Source organism: Oncorhynchus nerka, linkage group LG12, assembly GCF_034236695.1.
Source record: "Oncorhynchus nerka isolate Pitt River linkage group LG12, Oner_Uvic_2.0, whole genome shotgun sequence".
Classification (NCBI taxonomy): Eukaryota; Metazoa; Chordata; class Actinopteri; order Salmoniformes; family Salmonidae; genus Oncorhynchus; species Oncorhynchus nerka.
In genome coordinates, this window is record NC_088407.1 from 17,977,838 (window position 1) to 17,996,535 (window position 18,698).

At 44.6% G+C, this 18,698-nt stretch overlaps 1 protein-coding gene across 2 annotated transcripts; it reads right to left on the minus strand.

The window, feature by feature from the left end:
* Positions 1-1,734: 1,734 nt before the first annotated feature.
* Positions 1,735-14,875, minus strand: LOC115137887 (serine protease HTRA3-like). 2 transcript variants are annotated; one of them, XM_029674169.2, is made up of 9 exons: positions 14,021-14,875; positions 10,325-10,424; positions 9,493-9,715; positions 5,431-5,625; positions 5,217-5,249; positions 3,995-4,109; positions 3,331-3,388; positions 3,100-3,195; positions 1,735-2,910 (listed from the first exon to the last, which is right to left on the minus strand). In XM_029674169.2, exons 1-9 carry the CDS (start codon positions 14,439-14,441, stop codon positions 2,742-2,744), a joined length of 1,410 nt encoding a protein of 469 aa, XP_029530029.1. In that variant the 5' UTR covers positions 14,442-14,875; the 3' UTR covers positions 1,735-2,741. The 2 variants fall into 2 exon arrangements, with proteins under 2 accessions (XP_029530029.1, XP_029530030.1); XM_029674170.2 differs by having other exon boundaries at positions 10,325-10,429; positions 14,021-14,129.
* Positions 14,876-18,698: the final 3,823 nt, after the last annotated feature.

The window sequence follows — 18,698 nt, forward strand, 5'->3', positions numbered from 1 at the left end:
CTTACCTAAGTATCTTATAGTCAATATTGACAGATGAAAACTAAACCCTGGTCAAAATCATGACATTGTTTTATGAGATTCAAGAGCGATTTCACACTGAGAAGGGCCATCATGAGCACCCACTTGGATATATCCATCACGAGCACCTAATAGGATATATCCATCACGAGCACCTAATAGGATATATCCATCACAAGCACCTAATAGGATATATCCATCACGAGCACCCACTTGGATATATCCATCACGAGCACCTAATAGGATATATCCATCAGGAGCACCTAATAGGATATATCCATCACGAGCACCTAATAGGATATATCCATCACGAGCACCTAATAGGATATATCCATCACGAGCACCTAATAGGATATATCCATCACGAGCACCTAATAGGATATATCCATCACGAGCACCTAATAGGATATATCCATCACGAGCACCTAATAGGATATATCCATCACGAGCACCTAATAGGATATATCCATCAGGAGCACCTAATAGGATATATCCATCACGAGCACCTAATAGGATATATCCATCAGGAGCACCTAATAGGATATATCCATCAGGAGCACCTAATAGGATATATCCATCACGAGCACCTAATAGGATATATCCATCACGAGCACCTAATAGGATATATCCATCAGGAGCACCTAATAGGATATATCCATCACGAGTACCTAATAGGATATATCCATCACGAGCACCCAACTTGGATATAAGTTGCAATTGAAACTTGTTTAAATGTTCTTTCTCTCATAGCAATATGCCAAGTTTCTATACTAAGCTCACTTAGCAGTAGTAGCTGCATCAAGGATATTAGCCAACAATTCACAGATTCTCTGGCATACAAGAATATGGGTCAACTCTTCCATGGCAGTAAATCACATCTAAAACTCTTCCAGACTCTCCGTATCATCTCTCTCCCATACAGTTTCCTTTCCAGACGTCCTCCTTTAGGACATTAGAAATACATGTATGACCCTGTGGCAAGACAAGTAAAACGCAGATTTTTTTTAGTGACCCCTAACATAACATACATACAGTGCCTTCAGAAAGTATTCATACCCCTTGACTAATTCAAAATAAAAATGTGTTACAGCCTGAATTCAAAAATGGATTACATTTAAAAAAAAATCTGAGCCACCTATACACAATACCCCATAATGACAAAGTGAAAACATATATATATTTTTTTAAATGTTTTCAAATTGATTGAAAATGAGATACAGAAATATCTAAATTACATAAGTATTCAGAAGGTGCTTCTTAAATACTTTGTAGAAGCATCTTTGGCATCGATTACAACAGCGAGTCTTTCTGAGATTTCCACACCTGGATTGTGCAACATTTGCCCATTATTCTTTAAAAAAATGTCAAGCTCTGTCAAATTGGTTGGTGATCATTGCTAGGTTGTCATAACAAAAGGGCTTGAATACTTATTGACTCAAGACATTTCAGTGTGTGTTTGTGCACGTGTGAGAGTGTGTGTGTGTGTTTGAGTGTGTGTAGCAGGCAGCCACAATACTCCGATTGTACTAAACAAGGCCTGCAGCAGTAAACATTCCTGACTTCCTCATCAGCCATCTCCAAGTGCAGCAGAACCTTGTCAAGGGAATCACACATGAACGGACACACACTCCTCACTGGGTCAATGTAAGGACGCCCTATGACCTCGGTTCCATTACAGAGGTTCATTCTCATATGAAAACATTCAATCTGAAGAAATTATGATTAATATATAACTCACTGCCTGTAAAGTGAGTTTATTTATTCATACTTTAAGCACAAGTTGGTATCGTAAACTACTTATGAACAACTCATAACACCTTTATAAAGAGGACATTAATGTAAAGTGTTACCAGCGTGTCGGTTATAGTAGAAGACCGCAGAAATACAGCAACAGATTCAAATCAGACATTTTACCAGCTGAAAAATAATGTATTTCTTTCAACTGACCATTTCTGACCAAAATGTGATCTTTCTTTCAACCTATAACTGACCAAATAACATTCACAGTTGGTTAGGGGAATGGTTCCGAACCGACAGCATTGGACACAGCTACTCGTATATACAGAAATGATTTCTATTCTAACAGATTTAAAAGGCCATAAAAGCAATGTAACAATTGAAACATCTATTATGCTAAAACTTGTCTTAGCAATGATCGCTTGCATTTGGAGTAAGTGATTCTCAAGTAACAGCTAGTATGCTTTGACAAAGACATTTAGATGATACAAAACACATATATAACAATACAAATCAAGTGTTTGGTTTCACTGGGACTTTCAGTCCTAAATGCATCTGGACTCCAGAGTTCTGTGGAGATTTCCCCATCAAGGTTCCAACAAACAAACACAGTTTTTCTGTTTGTTGATCGTCTTCACCTTGGATCTGAATGGTTAAAAAGTCACCCTTTAGGCATAGATCTAGGATCCTATTTTACCCTCCCAAATCCTATCATCAACCATTAGGGGGAGAAACAAACAACTGACCCTAGATCAGTGATTAAGGGCAACTATCAGTGTCTAGGTCTCTCAACAAGCGTGTTTGTTTGGTGATCCATATACTTTTATCAGTCTCCCGGATTCCACACCACAGTTGCCATGGTTACTGCCCGATGACGTCGTCGGGCTCGGTGTTGAACAGCAAGGGGCATTGCAACGTTACAGAACGTTCAGATGATTATTATTTTTTTAAAATCTTGAATACACTGGTGGTCATTTTCGTCATGATTACTGCATAATGACATCAGGCTGGATGTTGAAGAGTAGGTCGTCGTTGCCCCTCCTGACCTCCAACAGCAGAGTCGTCTCCTCTGTGAGCGCCCCCTGTAGGTCAGCAGTGGTCAGCAGCGGACGGCCGTTCAGCTTCACGATGATGTCGCCGTCTCTGATTCCACCCCTGTGTGGAGAAAAGGGATTTCAAAATATATATATTTTGACATGGTCTGTGGGTATTGCAAAGCATTTCGTTTTTAAATACAAATAATAATGTTCATTTATCGTGGCTTATTCATGAACGTTATTATAAAATGTAACTAAATCTTTTAAGCCAATCAATGGTCATGGTATAGCAGTATAGACCACATACTTCTGTGCAGGAGAGTGAGGAACCACTTCATGAACGTAGATCCCACTAGTGACCTCTGGGAAGTCTGGGTTCTGCTGCTTCAGCTCCTCAACCAGGCTACACAGGACAGACAGGCAGACACACAGTAAAGTTACTTTTGGAAATAGTACCTTTTTCTGTATTTATTGTAGGCTAGAGATGTAACATATAATATGTCATATATAGTTTAACACACGTGTTACCAAGACTTACGCTGAGGTGATGGTGAGCATCCTTATTCCAATAAACCGCTTCTTCAGTGATCTCACTTCTGTAAAAAAAAAAGTTATTTACTCATCTGTTCTATTCTACTTCCTTTTTCTGTTAAAATGTGATCATGCTGTCATGGTTCCTGTCCTAGAGACATTAACAACACTCAGGTGTGTCCAATTTATTCATTATGATGTCACGGTTAAAAGAGGTGTGTTTTCTGTTGTCCTTTGCAGAAAACGGAATTGTTTCCTGAGTGAGGTTGTTTCCTGAGTGAGTATTTGAGACTTAGTGTTTGTTGTTTTATTCAAGTGTACTGTGATCCTGAAGCTACCGGTTCTCAGTGAAGTATTATGTTGATCCTTAACCACTGATTCCTCGTCTGGTCTCTTCTCTGCACCTGCGTCCAACCTCACCACGTTACACATGCTTCTGCCTGTGTGTCTTTACTGTATGGTGACGGGCCTTGCTCTGCTTGTCCAATGATTTGTTAGGAGAGGGGAGGGGTGGGCCTACCTTTGCTCGACTTGTCCAATGAATTGTTAGGGGAGGGGAGGGGTGGGCCTACCTTTGCTCTACTTGTCCAATGAGTTGTTAGGGGAGGGGTGGGCCTACCTTTGCTTGACTTGTCCAATGATTTGTTAAGGAAGGGGAGGGGTGGGCCTACCTTTGCTCTGCTTGTCCATTGATTCGTTGAGGAAGCGTGTGATCCTATCAGAGGGGATGGCGAAGGAAATCCCAGCAGCCACCTTGAGAGTGTTGATGCCGATCACCTCTCCATCCTGGTGGCAGTCAGACAGATAATGTAACATTGTGTTATGAATAGAAACTGGATTGCTACGGTTACCGATCACCTCACCATCCTGGTGGCAGTCAGGCAGATAATGTAACATTGTGTTATGAATAGAAACTGGATTGCTACGGTTACCGATCACCTCACCATCCTGGTGGCAGTCAGACAGATAATGTAACATTGTGTTATGAATAGAAACTGGATTGCTACGGTTACCGATCACCTCACCATCCTGGTGGCAGTCAGGCAGATAATGTAACATTGTGTTATGAATAGAAACTGGATTGCTACGGTTACCGATCACCTCACCATCCTGGTGGCAGTCAGACAGATAATGTAACATTGTGTTATGAATAGAAACTGGATTGCTACGGTTACCGATCACCTCACCATCCTGGTGGCAGTCAGACAGATAATGTAACATTGTGTTATGAATAGAAACTGGATTGCTACGGTTACCGATCACCTCACCATCCTGGTGGCAGTCAGGCAGATAATGTAACATTGTGTTATGAATAGAAACTGGATTGCTACGGTTACCGATCACCTCACCATCCTGGTGGCAGTCAGACAGATAATGTAACATTGTGTTATGAATAGAAACTGGATTGCTACGGTTACCGATCACCTCACCATCCTGGTGGCAGTCAGGCAGATAATGTAACATTGTGTTATGAATAGAAACTGGATTGCTACGGTTACCGATCACCTCACCATCCTGGTGGCAGTCAGGCAGATAATGTAACATTGTGTTATGAATAGAAACTGGATTGCTACGGTTACCGATCACCTCACCATCCTGGTGGCAGTCAGACAGATAATGTAACATTGTGTTATGAATAGAAACTGGATTGCTACGGTTACCGATCACCTCACCATCCTGGTGGGATCCTATACAGGGGTCTGTAAGATGTCAGCACTGGGCTGGCTTCATTTAATTACATAGAATATTAGAATGGGAATCCTGGCAACGTGACTCACAAGATCAGTGAACGTTTTGTTACTAGCGTATTATATTTCTATGGCAACGGCTTCTTCTCAAGATTATCACATTGAAGGTTGTGACTAATGTTATGGGTGCGGATGTGACTCTTACCAAGTTAACGAGAGGTCCACCTGAATTTCCATACTGAGAAAAGATGGAAACAATGATTATTAAAACAACCAATGGGATGTGTCTCTGTGTGTATGATAATGGAAGTCCTCTAAATGTCACAGACAGCTAGACAGCCGATTAATTGGTTATACGTGGAGTGTGCTGTAATTACCCTTTAAATAAAGTTTAGATAAACTTTAATAGAATGTCTCACGTTAATGATGGCGTCCGTCTGTACATAGCCCATGTCAGAGTCCCTGATGCCCAGCTCTTTGCCGTCCCTCTGGGCCGTGCTCACTATCCCCGTGGTAACCGTGTTCTGGAGCGCAAAGGGGCTGCCGATCGCAACCACAAACTCACCGGGTCGAAGGTCGGCCGAGTGGCCTAGCAACAGCACAGAGAGCTTTTTCTAAAGGGAGAAAAGAGAGAGGAAGGGGGCGATGATGGGAGGGGGGCAATGATGGGGGGGGGCGAGAGAGGGTGGAGTAGAGGGTGGGGGTGATGATGGGAGGGGGGCGAGAGAGGGTGGAGTAGAGGGTGGGGGAGAGAGAGGGGGAGGTGAGAGAGAGGGGCGGAGAGGGTGGGTGAGAGAGGGTGGGAAAGGGTGGGGGAGAGAGGGTGGGAAAGAGAGGGTGGGTGAAAGAGGGGGAGAAGGTGGGTGAGAGGATGGGAGAGGGTGGGTGAGAAAGGGTGAGGGAGAGAGGGTGGGAGAGGGTGGGAGGGAGAGAGGGTGGGAGAGGGTGGGGGGAGAGAGAGGGTGGGAGAGGGTGGGGGGAGAGAGAGGGTGGGGGGAGAGGGTGGGAGAGGGTGGGGAGAGAGAGGGTGGGAAAGGGTGGGGGAGAGAGAGGGTGGGGATAGAGAGAGGGTGGTTGGGAGAGAGGGTGGGGATAGAGAGAGGGTGGTGGGAAGAGAGAGAGGGTGGTGGGAAGAGAGAGAGGGTGGTGGGAAGAGAGAGAGGGTGGTGGGGAGAGAGAGAGGGTGGTGGGGGAGAGAGGGTGGTGGGGAGAGAGAGAGGGTGGTGGGGAGAGAGAGAGGGTGGTGGGGAGAGAGAGAGGGTGGTGGGGAGAGAGAGGGTGGTGGGGAGAGAGAGGGTGGTGGGGAGAGAGAGAAGGTGGTGGGGAGAGAGAGAAGGTGGTGGGGAGAGAGAGAGAAGGTGGTGGGGAGAGAGAGAGAAGGTGGTGGGAGAGAGAGAAGGTGGTGGGGAGAGAGAGAGGTGGTGGGGGAGAGAGAGGGTGGTGGGAGAGAGAGGGGGTGGTGGGGAGAGAGGGGGTGGTGGGGAGAGAGGGGGTGGTGGGAGAGGGGTGGTGGGGAAGAGAGGGTGGTGGGGAGAGAGAGAGGGTGGGGATAGAGAGAGGGTGGTGGGAAGAGAGAGAGGGTGGTGGGGAGAGAGAGAGAGGGTGGTGGGGAGAGAGAGAGGGTGGTGGGGGAGAGAGGGGGTGGTGGGAGAGAGGGTGGTGGGAAGAGGGTGGTGGGGAAGAGGGTGGTGGGAAGAGAGGGTGTTGGGGAAGAGAGGGTGGTGGGGAAGAGAGAGGGTGGTGGGGAAGAGAGAGGGTGGTGGGGAAGAGAGAGGGAGGTGGGGATAGAGAGAGAGGTGGGGATAGAGAGAGGGTGGTGGGAGAGAGAGAGGGTGGTGGGAAGAGAGAGAGGGTGGTGGGAAGAGAGAGAGGGTGGTGGGAAGAGAGAGAGGGTGGTGGGGAGAGAGAGAGGGTGGTGGGAGAGAGAGAGAAGGTGGTGGGGAGAGAGAGAGAAGGTGGTGGGGAGAGAGAGAGAAGGTGGTGGGGAGAGAGAGAGAAGGTGGTGGGGGAGAGAGAGAAGGTGGTGGGAGAGAGAGAGGGTGGTGGGAAGAGAGAGAGGGTGGTGGGGAGAGAGAGAGAAGGTGGTGGGGAGAGAGAGAGAAGGTGGTGGGGGAGAGAGAGAGGGTGGTGGGGAGAGAGAGGGTGGTGGAGAGAGAGAGAGGGTGGTGGAGAGAGAGAGAGGGTGGGAAAGGGTGGGGGAGAGAGAGGGTGGTGGGGAGAGAGAGGGTGGTGGGAAGAGAGAGGGTGGTGGGGAAGAGAGAGGGTGGTGGGGAAGAGAGAGGGTGGTGGGGAAGAGAGAGGGTGGTGGGGTGGGGAAGAGAGAGGGTGGTGGGGTGGGGAAGAGAGAGGGTGGTGGGGAGAGAGAGAGAGGGTGGGAAAGGGTGGGGGGAGAGAGAGGGTGGTGGAGAGAGAGAGGGTGGTGGAGAGAGAGAGGGTGGTGGGGAGAGAGGGGGTGGTGGGGAGAGAGGGGTGGTGGGGGAGAGAGGGGGTGGTGGGGAGAGAGGGGGTGGTGGGAGAGAGAGAGGGTGGTGGAGAGAGAGAGAGGGTGAGAGAGGGGGGGGGTGGTGGGGAATAGAGAGAGGGTGGTGGGGAAGAGAGAGGGTGGTGGGGGGAGAGAGGGTGGTGGGGAAGAGAGGGTGGTGGGGAAGAGAGGGGAGGGGGAGAGAGAGGGAGGTGGGGAGAGAGAGGGAGGGGGAGAGAGAGGGAGAGGGAGGAAAGGGTGGGGAGAGAGGATGGGGAGAGAGGATGGGGGGAGAGGGTGGGGGAGAGAGGATGGGGGGAGAGAGAGGGTGGGGGGAGAGAGGGTGGGAGAGAGAGGGTGGGGAGAGAGTGTGGGGTAAAGGGTGGGGGAGAGAGTGTGGGGGGGAAAGGGTGGGGGAGAGAGTGGGGGGAAAGGGTGGGGGAGAGAGTGTGGGGGAAAGGGGGGATAGGGAGGGGGAGAGGGTCGGGGATAGGGAGGTAGAGAGAGAGGGTGGGAGAGGGAGGGGGAGAGAAAGGGTGGGGGTGGGGGGAGGGGAGAGAAAGGGAGAGAGAGAAAGAGTAGACAGAAAGGGGGAAGATGGAAAAGGAAAGAAGGAGAGAGAGAGAGAGAGAGAGAGAGAGAGAGAGAGAGAAGAGTTAAGTAAAAACATATGCTCACAGACGGATGGTGTAGGAGAGCGAAGGAGAGAGGGACTTGTAGGAAATCTTTAAAAGGAAACTTCATTTTTCAACTTCATATTCATCATGTCCATGTTGTGTTAGACTGAATTTAAAATGGATTAAATTGAGATTGTGTCATCCGCCTACACACAATACCCCATGATGTCAAAGTGGAATTATATTGTTAGACATTTGTACAAATTAATTAAACATGAAAAGCTGAAAAGTCTTTAAGTCAATAAGTATTCAACCCCTTTGTTATGGCAAGCCTAAATAAGTTCAGGAGTAAGAATTTGCTTAACAAATCACATAAGTTGCATGGACTTACACAATTGTTGAATGACTACCTCATCTCTGTACCTCACACATCTCTGTAAGGCCCCTCAGTCGAGCAGTGAATTTTCAAACACAGATTCAACCACAAAGACCAGGGATGTTTTACAATGTCTCACAAAGAAGGGCACCTATTGGTAGATAGGTTAAAAAAATAATCAGACATTGAATACCCCTTTGAGCCTGGTGAAGTTATTAATTACACTTTGGATGGTGTATCAATTACAACCGATCTCTTGCCGGAGAGGAAGGAAACCGCTCAGGGATTTCACTATGAGGCCAATGGTGACTAGAGAAAACTGAGGATGAATCAACAACATTGTAGTTACTCCACAATTCTAACCTAATTGAGTGAAAAGAAGGAAGCCTGAACAGAATAAAAAATATTTGACAACATGCATCCTGTTTGCAACAAGTCACTAAAGTAATACTGCAAAACATGTGGCACAGAAATGAACTGTTTTCTCCTGAATACAAAGCCTTATGTTTGGGCCAAATCCAATGCAACATTACTGAGCACCACTCTGCATATGTTCAAGCATAGCGGTGGCTTCATCATGCAGCCACCACTATCATTTAGATTAAGCAACTCCAGTGTATATTTGGCCTTGTGTTTTAGGTTATTGACCTGCTGAAAGGTGAATTCATCTCCCAGTGTCTGGTGGAAAGCAGACTGAACCAGATTTTCCTCTAGGATATTGCCTGTGCTTAGCTCCATTCTGTTTATTTTTTTATCCTGAAAAACATGAACCTGAATATATAACCACCATAGTATTTGGACTGGTCCATTGTAAAAAGTCCAAAAGTCTTTAGGATACAGTGTTAGTCTTCCTCTCACCACAAATAATGGAGTCTTACCACAGACATATTGTTCACAAATAATTATCAGGTAGAACAGACAACCAGCAGTAGTCCGGACCTCCATGGGGAAAGATTAGAATATTTTTATATAAATCGACCATTCAACAATACAGTGGTATAACTCATATATAATCCACTTGTCTCACCAGTGAGTTGACTTTTATGGTGGCGATGTCGGACTTTTTGTCGATGTCCTTGATGGTCGCCTCGTAGATGTCACCACTGTGCATCTGAACCTTGAGCTGCTGATGACCTGACATAGGCGTGGTGCTGGACACGACGTGGGCATTGGTCACTATCAGGCCCGTCTCTGACATCACAAAGCCTGACCCGCTGGACAGAGGGACGTTCCGGCCGAACAGAGGGTGTCTGGGGGTCAAGAGGTCAAAAGAGGTACACATAGAGCTAGAAAAATAAAATTTCTAATGACAAGACAAGAGTTTACTGTGTCATGTGAAGTGCTATTGCCTATGATGTGAGATGACATACGATCTACACTGTTGTGATGAAGTTACTACTAAGTTACTACGTTATATGTGATCATTTTGGTTCAACCATCATGTGCCCTTTCTTCAACATGAGTAAGACACATACTGACACAACACCCAGTTGGAATCCAATTTGAATATTGAAACAATGTTGCAGATGTCGGGGAGACAGACAGCAACGTTTTTACAAATCTCCGCTGTTGAAAACTAAATGTTATTCTAAAAAGAAATGTGAGATAATGTCTAGATGCTTTTGATAGTGGAGATCAAGTTTATAAATTACTTGGCTGGGCTGATAAGACAGTGGATTGCGCAGTCAAATGGAACACAGTAAATAGACATTTTAACGTCAGATTTGGCCGGTGGTAATTGGTGGAATAGACACCAGCTGGGATGCGCTTTAAACCAATCAGAATGCAGGATGAGACACACCCGTTGTATAATGCAGAACAAACACACGTGTCTGCCTACACAAACACACTCAGCGTACCTGAGGAAGAGTTCGATGTGGACCACAGCCGGAGCGATCTTCTCCACCACGTCAGCTATGAAGTTAAACTTATACCTGGGACTGGTGGGGTGTGAAGTACCTATACTAGCGGGAAGAATTACTCATGTTAATAATAGAATCCAGTCACTCCTCCACACCATCACCACTCAAACGTCATATTTTCTAGCTGTTATCTGTTAGCTGCAGCCTAATGTGCAGAAAACAGTAGGCTTCAAAGTGGTAACAGTAAGGGCCCAGAGTGGTCCCTAGTTAGGTTATGTGATCAGGACAACAACATCAACAGTATCAGAACAGCAGCAACACATATCGGAGGTCAACAAGGTCAGGTTCCTCTGTGAAGCCCTACACTACTTTATTCTTCCCTCCACCTCCTTCCTAAATGAAACCTCAGCACTTTGGTCTAAAAGCAGCTGGGAGGTTGTACCGGGCTGCAGTCTTTCAGGGCCATGAAAGAGCCTTGGTGGCGTGTGTGGCGTGCAGCCGTTAACAAACGTTAATTACAGCGAGTTATTTCCGCTACATGGCAGCCGCACCACCGGCTATCGTTTTGTTCTCCTCAGCTGACTGCGGTTTCCAGTGTGTGTGTCGGTGTGTGTGTGTCAGTGTGTGATCTCCTTGGCTTGTGCATGTATACAAAATCAGGCTACAGAGCTGAGTTTATAGTACAAACAGTCAGCAAACATACACTCTGTCCTGAAACTAGCCTGTGGCGTACCAGTGACCTCAATATCAACTCCCAGATTTTCCAGTTACTCTTATTTATCACATGCAGTTATACTAGGGCCAGGAGTTTTTCCTGACTGGGGGATCGTCATCATGAAAAACACTATCACTAAACCAGGGCCCAGAGTTCCTAGTCAGATCACATGGTCAGGGAAAAACATCTGACTCTAGATTTTAGAACTATTCTCATTCTAACCATTTGCAAATCCAATTTTTGGCTATGGTCATCCTCGTAATCATTGACAAACCGTTGGCTAAGGGAGTCTAGAATTAAACATCCAAGCGAAGTGGAATTTCAGAAGAACATATTTCAGCACTAGGCTACAAATTGGTCCTCTACGGTTGGCTAACCAAGCATTAGAAAAACCAAACCAGTGGATGGCACAATCTTGGCAGTAACTGTGGAAAAACCAACTCTGCTATTAGTCTAGCCTGGTTCCCCAGATTTGTTTTACTGTCTTGCCAACTCATATGGTTATTGGCAAGACGGCACAAACAAATCTGGAAACCAGGCTGCTATTATCCTGTGTGGTGGCCAATAAGGATACTGTACCTCATGCTTTTCTGTGGGATAGAAGAATATATTGTAATTCCAGTGTTTATGTGCACACATGCATGTGTACATACTGTAGATGCAATGCTAAGGTAAGGGTTTGAGAGAAGTCTGGAAAATGTGGGTTTGGAATGAAGAACAGTTTGAAGATACTAATCATGTACTTAGACTGAAGGCCAGCCCATCCTAATGATAATGGGGAGATCATTTTAGCTTTAGGCCGATGTGGTAGCTGGTCCATCTGAAATAACCCAAGGATGACTTGAGAGCAAACACGTCAATTGAACGGGTTCACATGCTGATATAATATTAGACTGAGTGGGATATGCTGTAGACTGAGAAATGAGAGGCAATGGAGATGTGAGAATAGAAACTCAAATGTAAACGGTGATAATCTTCTATTCCTAACTCAACGGGGAATGATCAGTTTAGTTAGGGAAGCTTTGAGTAATTGGCCAATTTGTCAGGAGATTAAGATAAAACGCCACCATCCATAATAATCTGCCTGTGTGAGGTCTCTACAAAGTCTCGATTCTAATTGGCTCATGGATGATTTGGACCAATGAACAGATTAGAATAGAAATCTCATCATCAGTCATCCGTATCCCTCTTATTAAACTCCATATAGTTATGGGTTCAAATACTATTTGAAATCTTTCCAATATCTTAAACATTTGCCCTGCTCTCCCTGGAGTGCCCGATTGCCAAGGTTAGCAGCTTTGGGACTATTCTATTGGTTCTATTGCACCAGGCAAGCTCAATCAAGCCCAGATTACATAGTTGAAATGATTTCAAATAGTAGTTGAACCCATGTATGGAGATTAGAACAATTCAATGGCAGTCAGTCACATGCTTTTAATCCCCTGACACAGAATAATTACCTCTGATCAAAGTCAATACAAATCGGATATGCCATAACTTTCTGTGTCTGCATGGGACTTCCTGCTTCGTGTAAAGTCTCTGAAGGGACACAAGCCAACTGTTTCCCTCATTAGTGCGAAAGTACTGTATTATTCGGGTCAGGTCAACCTGAGACGTTATACACTGAGTTGTTTTGAAAAGGGAATTGATGGACAAATTCAATACGGTTGGATTAATTCTGTGTAAAAGACCTGCAGGATATCTCTTCCATATTACAATGGAGCCCCCTCAGTTTGCATGGGCTCTGTTGTCTATATTACACAGTACAACTTTGTTGATGGGAGGTTGTGCCGTAACACTGCAGTAAAGCGTGTTACCCACCATCCAAAAAGGAACTCTTTAGGCCGGAGATGGTATGAAGTCATGTTTTGATTCTAGAATGTCCCCCAGGAACTATTTGTAATGTGCTACATTATTTTTTATAAAAAATAAATACATTCAGAATGGAATGGGAACCAAGGTAACTGCCACCCCTGGGCAGGAAAATGCCTATAAATGGACACAGGAAATGCAAATAAAAGCTAGACAGGAAAATAAACATTGAACTCTGACAAGTGAAGTCATTCATTCAGTGAATGGTGATTAGTTTTAATCATGTGAGACTAATCTATAGGAAGTCTGTCTGGGTGTAATGATGGAGATTCCCCAAGGCACAGATCAGCTTTCTCTCCCCCAATCCTAACCTAAACCATTAGGAGGGAAAACCACAAAACTGGCCTCAGATCAGTGTCTATGGGAAACATTTGTCCTTTTGCAATGAGGGACATAAAGGACTTGTAGGGGTTAACTTTAACGATCCAGTCACCCAGACAGTCTGCTGGCTACCCGTTCTGACAAAGGAGGGGCTGAAGGGTTGTTCATGCTCTTCCACTAGCCTACTTACAGTAAGCTGTTCCTATATAGCGCACTACTTTTGAGCAGAGCCCGATGGGCCCTAACCAAACCTCAGCCTTGAGTATGTAAAAAAAAAGTGCACTATATGGAAGAGGATGTCATTTTGGATGAACCCTGTAACTGCACTATGCAAACATCACCCATATCAATTCATCATTCACATTGCATAAAGTGCATCAAAGTAAGTGTGTGTGTGCAAATCAAATCTGATTTGTCACATGCGCGGGAATACAAAAGTTGTAGACTTTTCCGTGAAATGCTTACTTACAAGCCCTTAACCAACAATGCAGTTAAAGAAATAGAGTTAAGATAAAATGTACTAAATAAAATAAAAAGAACACAAAATAACAATACCGAGGCTATATACAGGGGGTACCGGTACCGAGTCAATGTGCGCGGGTGCATACCGGTACCGAGTCAATGTGCGCGGGTGCAGGTTAGTCGATGTAATTTGTACATGTAGTTAGGGGTAAAGTGACCATGCATAGATAATAAACGGCGAGTTTCTGCTAATATTGAATTGTATGTTGCAACTGTTTGTTGTTGTTGATTTTGTTGATTTTTTTTAGACACAAATGACTTACCTTTGTTTTGGTTGATTTTGCATGGTCCCTTCTGGACCGAGTTGATGGCTGGCAGACCCTGTTGCAGAGCCTTCCTACTCTGCGCCTTAAGCTGACACACGTTCCCATATGTATTGCCATCACTGCCGCACACTTTATGCACTAATTTACACTGGCAGAACCCCTTGGCGAGACGCTTGCCGGCCGGGTGCTTGCAGTCGAGTCCATCACCGCAGGGAAGGTCGTCTTTGCGCCCGCATGGGTCGCCTTCGCCCTGGGCGCATACCAGGCAGCAGTTGCATCGGTCTGGAACGTACCCCATCGGGCAGCTGGGGCTGGGGCAAGTGCTCACGTCGCAGCGCTCCGTGCACTTCTGTTTGGGCTCAGCACGGACGAAGTCCTCTACGCAGAAGAGAACGGTGGCAAACAGAAGGACCTGCATTGTTGGCGATTTGGTCAAAGTTAAACCTATAAAATAAAAAGAATGTAAAGTATTTACATGAAGGTCATGTTCGTCAAACAAACCGGTTACTGGTAATTTGGGAAGATTGAACGACGCGCAACGTCTTTTTGCATCACTTTCACGGGACTGTTGAGACAAATTTACGCTTGCAGGACAGACATTGGTGTCTTCTTACGACTGAAAAGTTCTTCACTCATATGCATATCCTGATTCAGATTAAACGGGTAACTTTATCCCAAAGGAGTGGAAATTCATCACAAAGATCGATGCAGTGTTTACAACTAGCTGTACGTTATTTGTAATGATCCCGGTGACGCCGAGTCTCCATTGAAATGAGTGTCAGTGCAGCAGTGCAGTGGCTTTTTCTTTTCTCGGGTTTTTTGGAAGATCCCATATCATTCGTTCGCATCTGGTCTGGCTCTGCCCCTCCGAAGCGCATAGCTGAGCAAGAGGCCTTTGATAATAAAAACGCGCCCCCAGGAGGCGGAGAGTAAACTGACTTCATTGACACACACCTCATAACCATTGAGTTTTCATCACATCGAGCATGGACGTTGTCATCATACCTTGTGATGAATAACTTGAAAATGAACTTTGTCTGTACCTTGCCACGGTAGGCCAAAGCATAATTAATCACAATACTCACTGAGCAATATTATGCAGGTTACCGTTTTTCGTCATGAATCTTGTTCTGGAGGCTGCTAGTGGTCACTAGCTGGCACAGCCACAAAATCATAAAATTGGATAAAACCAAAAAGCATATTTTTGTTTTCATACATTTCTTTTTACACTATAGCCAATTTTTACTTTGCAGCTGGCCCATGTAGCAGATACCGCTCAGTCTGACTCCAGTGCAAGATTCATGACAATAAACGTGTCAAAATATGTGTCAAAATATTGACGTAAATAATTGGGTCTCTGTCTGTAAACATGGGCGTGGATGCACTCAGTAACTGAGCTGTCGCGTGGCAATTTGTTTTTTCCTTTTCAAAATATGAAGTCATCCATTCGTCTGGATGTGAGCAAGTGCACTATACGTCCCAAATGGCACCCTATTCCCTACACAATGCACTAGTGCACTATAAATGGAATCGGATGCACTAATAGGTTAGCATTTGGGACGGAAACACATGTTTTTATAAGCACCCCTTTTAAGGACAATTTAAGATGACCAGCCGGTAGAAACATAATGGTGGTTGTTTTTCGCACATACTCTCTCTCCAAGAGGAATGGGCATCAGGCTAGAGCCTAATACATGTTTGTTTAGGTAGAGAAGAGAGGAAATGGCACACTATCCCCTATATAGTGCACTAGGTTTGACCAGTGCCTGTAAGGAATAGCGTTCCATTTGGGACAGACCCATATGTGTTTCACCAACCGCGGGTATGTTTATTTGAAAGCTTAACGTCAATCACTCCTGGCACTTTTCGGAAACACTGGACCCCTTGTTCCAGTCACCAACTGAGCTGACCGTTAATGGGGGAAGCAGCACTTGGTGATATTTTCACGATTCCTAAGGATACTTTATATGTGTTATTCTTGGGATAAAAAAAATGAATTGGTTGCTGAAGTTGTGATATTACCACTTATTACAGAAAAGTAAGACTCAGAATTACTCTTTCTCTTTGTCCGTAACTTTTTCAATAGTCAGAGCTTTCCAGGCATGCTTTATGTACAGAACTCCAGCACAGCATGTGGTTGATTTGGAAAGTGTTTGGTGCATACAGTGAGCTGCTCTAATTCAGGAAAACATACAGTGAGCTGCTCTAATTCAGGAAAACATACAGTGAGCTGCTCTAATTCAGGAAAACATACAGTGAGCTGCTCTAATTCAGGAAAACATAGTGAGCTGCTCTAATTCAGGAAAACATACAGTGAGCTGCTCTACTGCTCTAATTCAGGAAAACATACAGTGAGCTGCTCTAATTCAGGAAAACATACAGTGAGCTGCTCTAATTCAGGAAAACATACAGTGAGCTGCTCTAATTCAGGAAAACATACAGTGAGCTGCTCTAATTCAGGAAAACATACAGTGAGCTGCTCTAATTCAGGAAAACATACAGTGAGCTGCTCTAATTCAGGAAAACATACAGTGAGCTGCTCTAATTCAGGAAAACATACAGTGAGCTGCTCTAATTCAGGAAAACATACAGTGAGCTGCTCTAATTCAGGAAAACATACAGTGAGCTGCTCTAATTCAGGAAAACATACAGTGAGCTGCTCTAATTCAGGAAAACATACAGTGAGCTGCAGAAGTATTGGGACAGCCACACGTTTTATTGTTGTTTTGGCTCTGTACTCCAGCACATTGGGTTACATCAAGCTTGTGACTCTACAAACTTGTTGGATGCATTTTTGTTTGTTCTGGTTGTGTTTCAGATTATAAAAATGAATGGTAAATAATGTATTGTGCCATTCTGGAGTCACTTTTATTGTAAATAAGAATAGAATATGTTTCTAAACACTCCTACATTAATGCGGATGCTACGATGATTACGGATTGTCATGAATGAACTGTGAATAATGATCAGAACTGTGGTCTGATGAGTCAACATTTTAACTGAATGCAAAGTGCTATGTCTGGAGAACCAGGCACAGGTCATTACCCACCTAACACCATCCCTACAGTGAAACATGGAGGTGGCAGCATCATACTATGGGGATACTTCTCAGCGGCAGGGACTGGGAGAATGGTAAGGACAGAGAGGACAATGAATGGCAAATCCATGATGAGAACCTGCTTCAGAGTGCAAACAACCTTAGACTGGGGTCAAGATTTACGTTCCAACAGGACAATGACCCCAAGCATACAGCCAAAGCAATGCACGAATGGCTTCAGAACAAGAATGTGAAAGTCCTTGAGTGGCCCAGCCAAAGCCCAGGCTTGAATCCCATTGAACATCTGTGGAAAGACTTGAAGATTGCTGTTCACCACTGCTCCACATCTAACTTAACAGAGTTTGAGGAAATCTGAAGGGAAGAATGGGAGAACATCCCCTAATTCAGATTAGCAAAATTGATACAGCCATAACCAAAACGACTCAAAGCTGTAAACACCGCCAAAGGTGCTTCTACAAAGTATTGACTCAGGGGTGTGAATACTTATGTAAATTAGATCTAATTTTCAATAAATTTGCAAACATTTCTAAAAACATGTTTTCGCTGTCATTATGGGGTATTGTGTGAGGGTGAGAAAAGGGTGAGAAAAGTCAAGGGGTATGAATACATTCTGAAGGCACTGTAGCTACCTTAAGATTAATGTAGTAACTGCAACTCGCTGTGGATAATAACTTCTGCTAAAATGTAAATGTTGGTAGGATAACTAGAAGTTATAACTAGGGCCCAGAGTTTTTCCCTTGTCAAGGGGGCACACGGTGGCCCCAGTCAGTGGCAATTTTAGCATGTAAATCTTGGTGGGGCAAATCCCCCAAATTCTTTGGGGATGCATGCCAGCAAAGCCACAACACAATACATAAATGGCACTATAACGATGACCACAAACTGTTAGGGCCTACATGAAGCTCCCAACAACAGAGTCCCAACAGCAGTCCCAACACCTTACCACTGTTACACCTGGCTATCAGCGGAGCCTTGTCGAGCAGCGAAACAGTTAATTCAGCCTAATTTATTGCCTTTAAAAAAACATAGCTGATATGACTGACTTCCTTAGACAAATGTGATTTCTACTGACAATTGATATGTACAAACTTAACCATAAGGGGATGACAAGCGAATAAGAGGCAATCCATAATTTTGATTAAGACCTTAACTGAGCGAGCGATGACGGACGTAGTCAATATAAGTATTTGTTCAGCACTTTTGAAATGTAGAGTGACAGAATTCAGAACAAGGTCCGTTCTTACAGTGTTCTCCCTGTACACCAAGTCAGAATTTTAGGATAAAGGGGGCATATAAGCAAACAATGAAAACACTTACAATATTCAATGATTACATTTCTCTAAAACAGGTTATAGGCTACATGTGCACCACCTAGTCAGAACAGTATGTGAAATTAAGAGGGAGAAATAGACTAAATTATTAGAGTGAAGCACATGGGCTACTAACAGCTTACTACACAACATACAATATAATCATTTATATTATAACCATCATATCGAAGTAAACTTGGAGTCACGAGATTATATGGTGTGTGGTCCTCCCACTATGACTCAGGAAACCATGCAGTTTATTAGGCTACAGATGAAATAAGTTATGAACTTAACAGGGTGGGGAAAG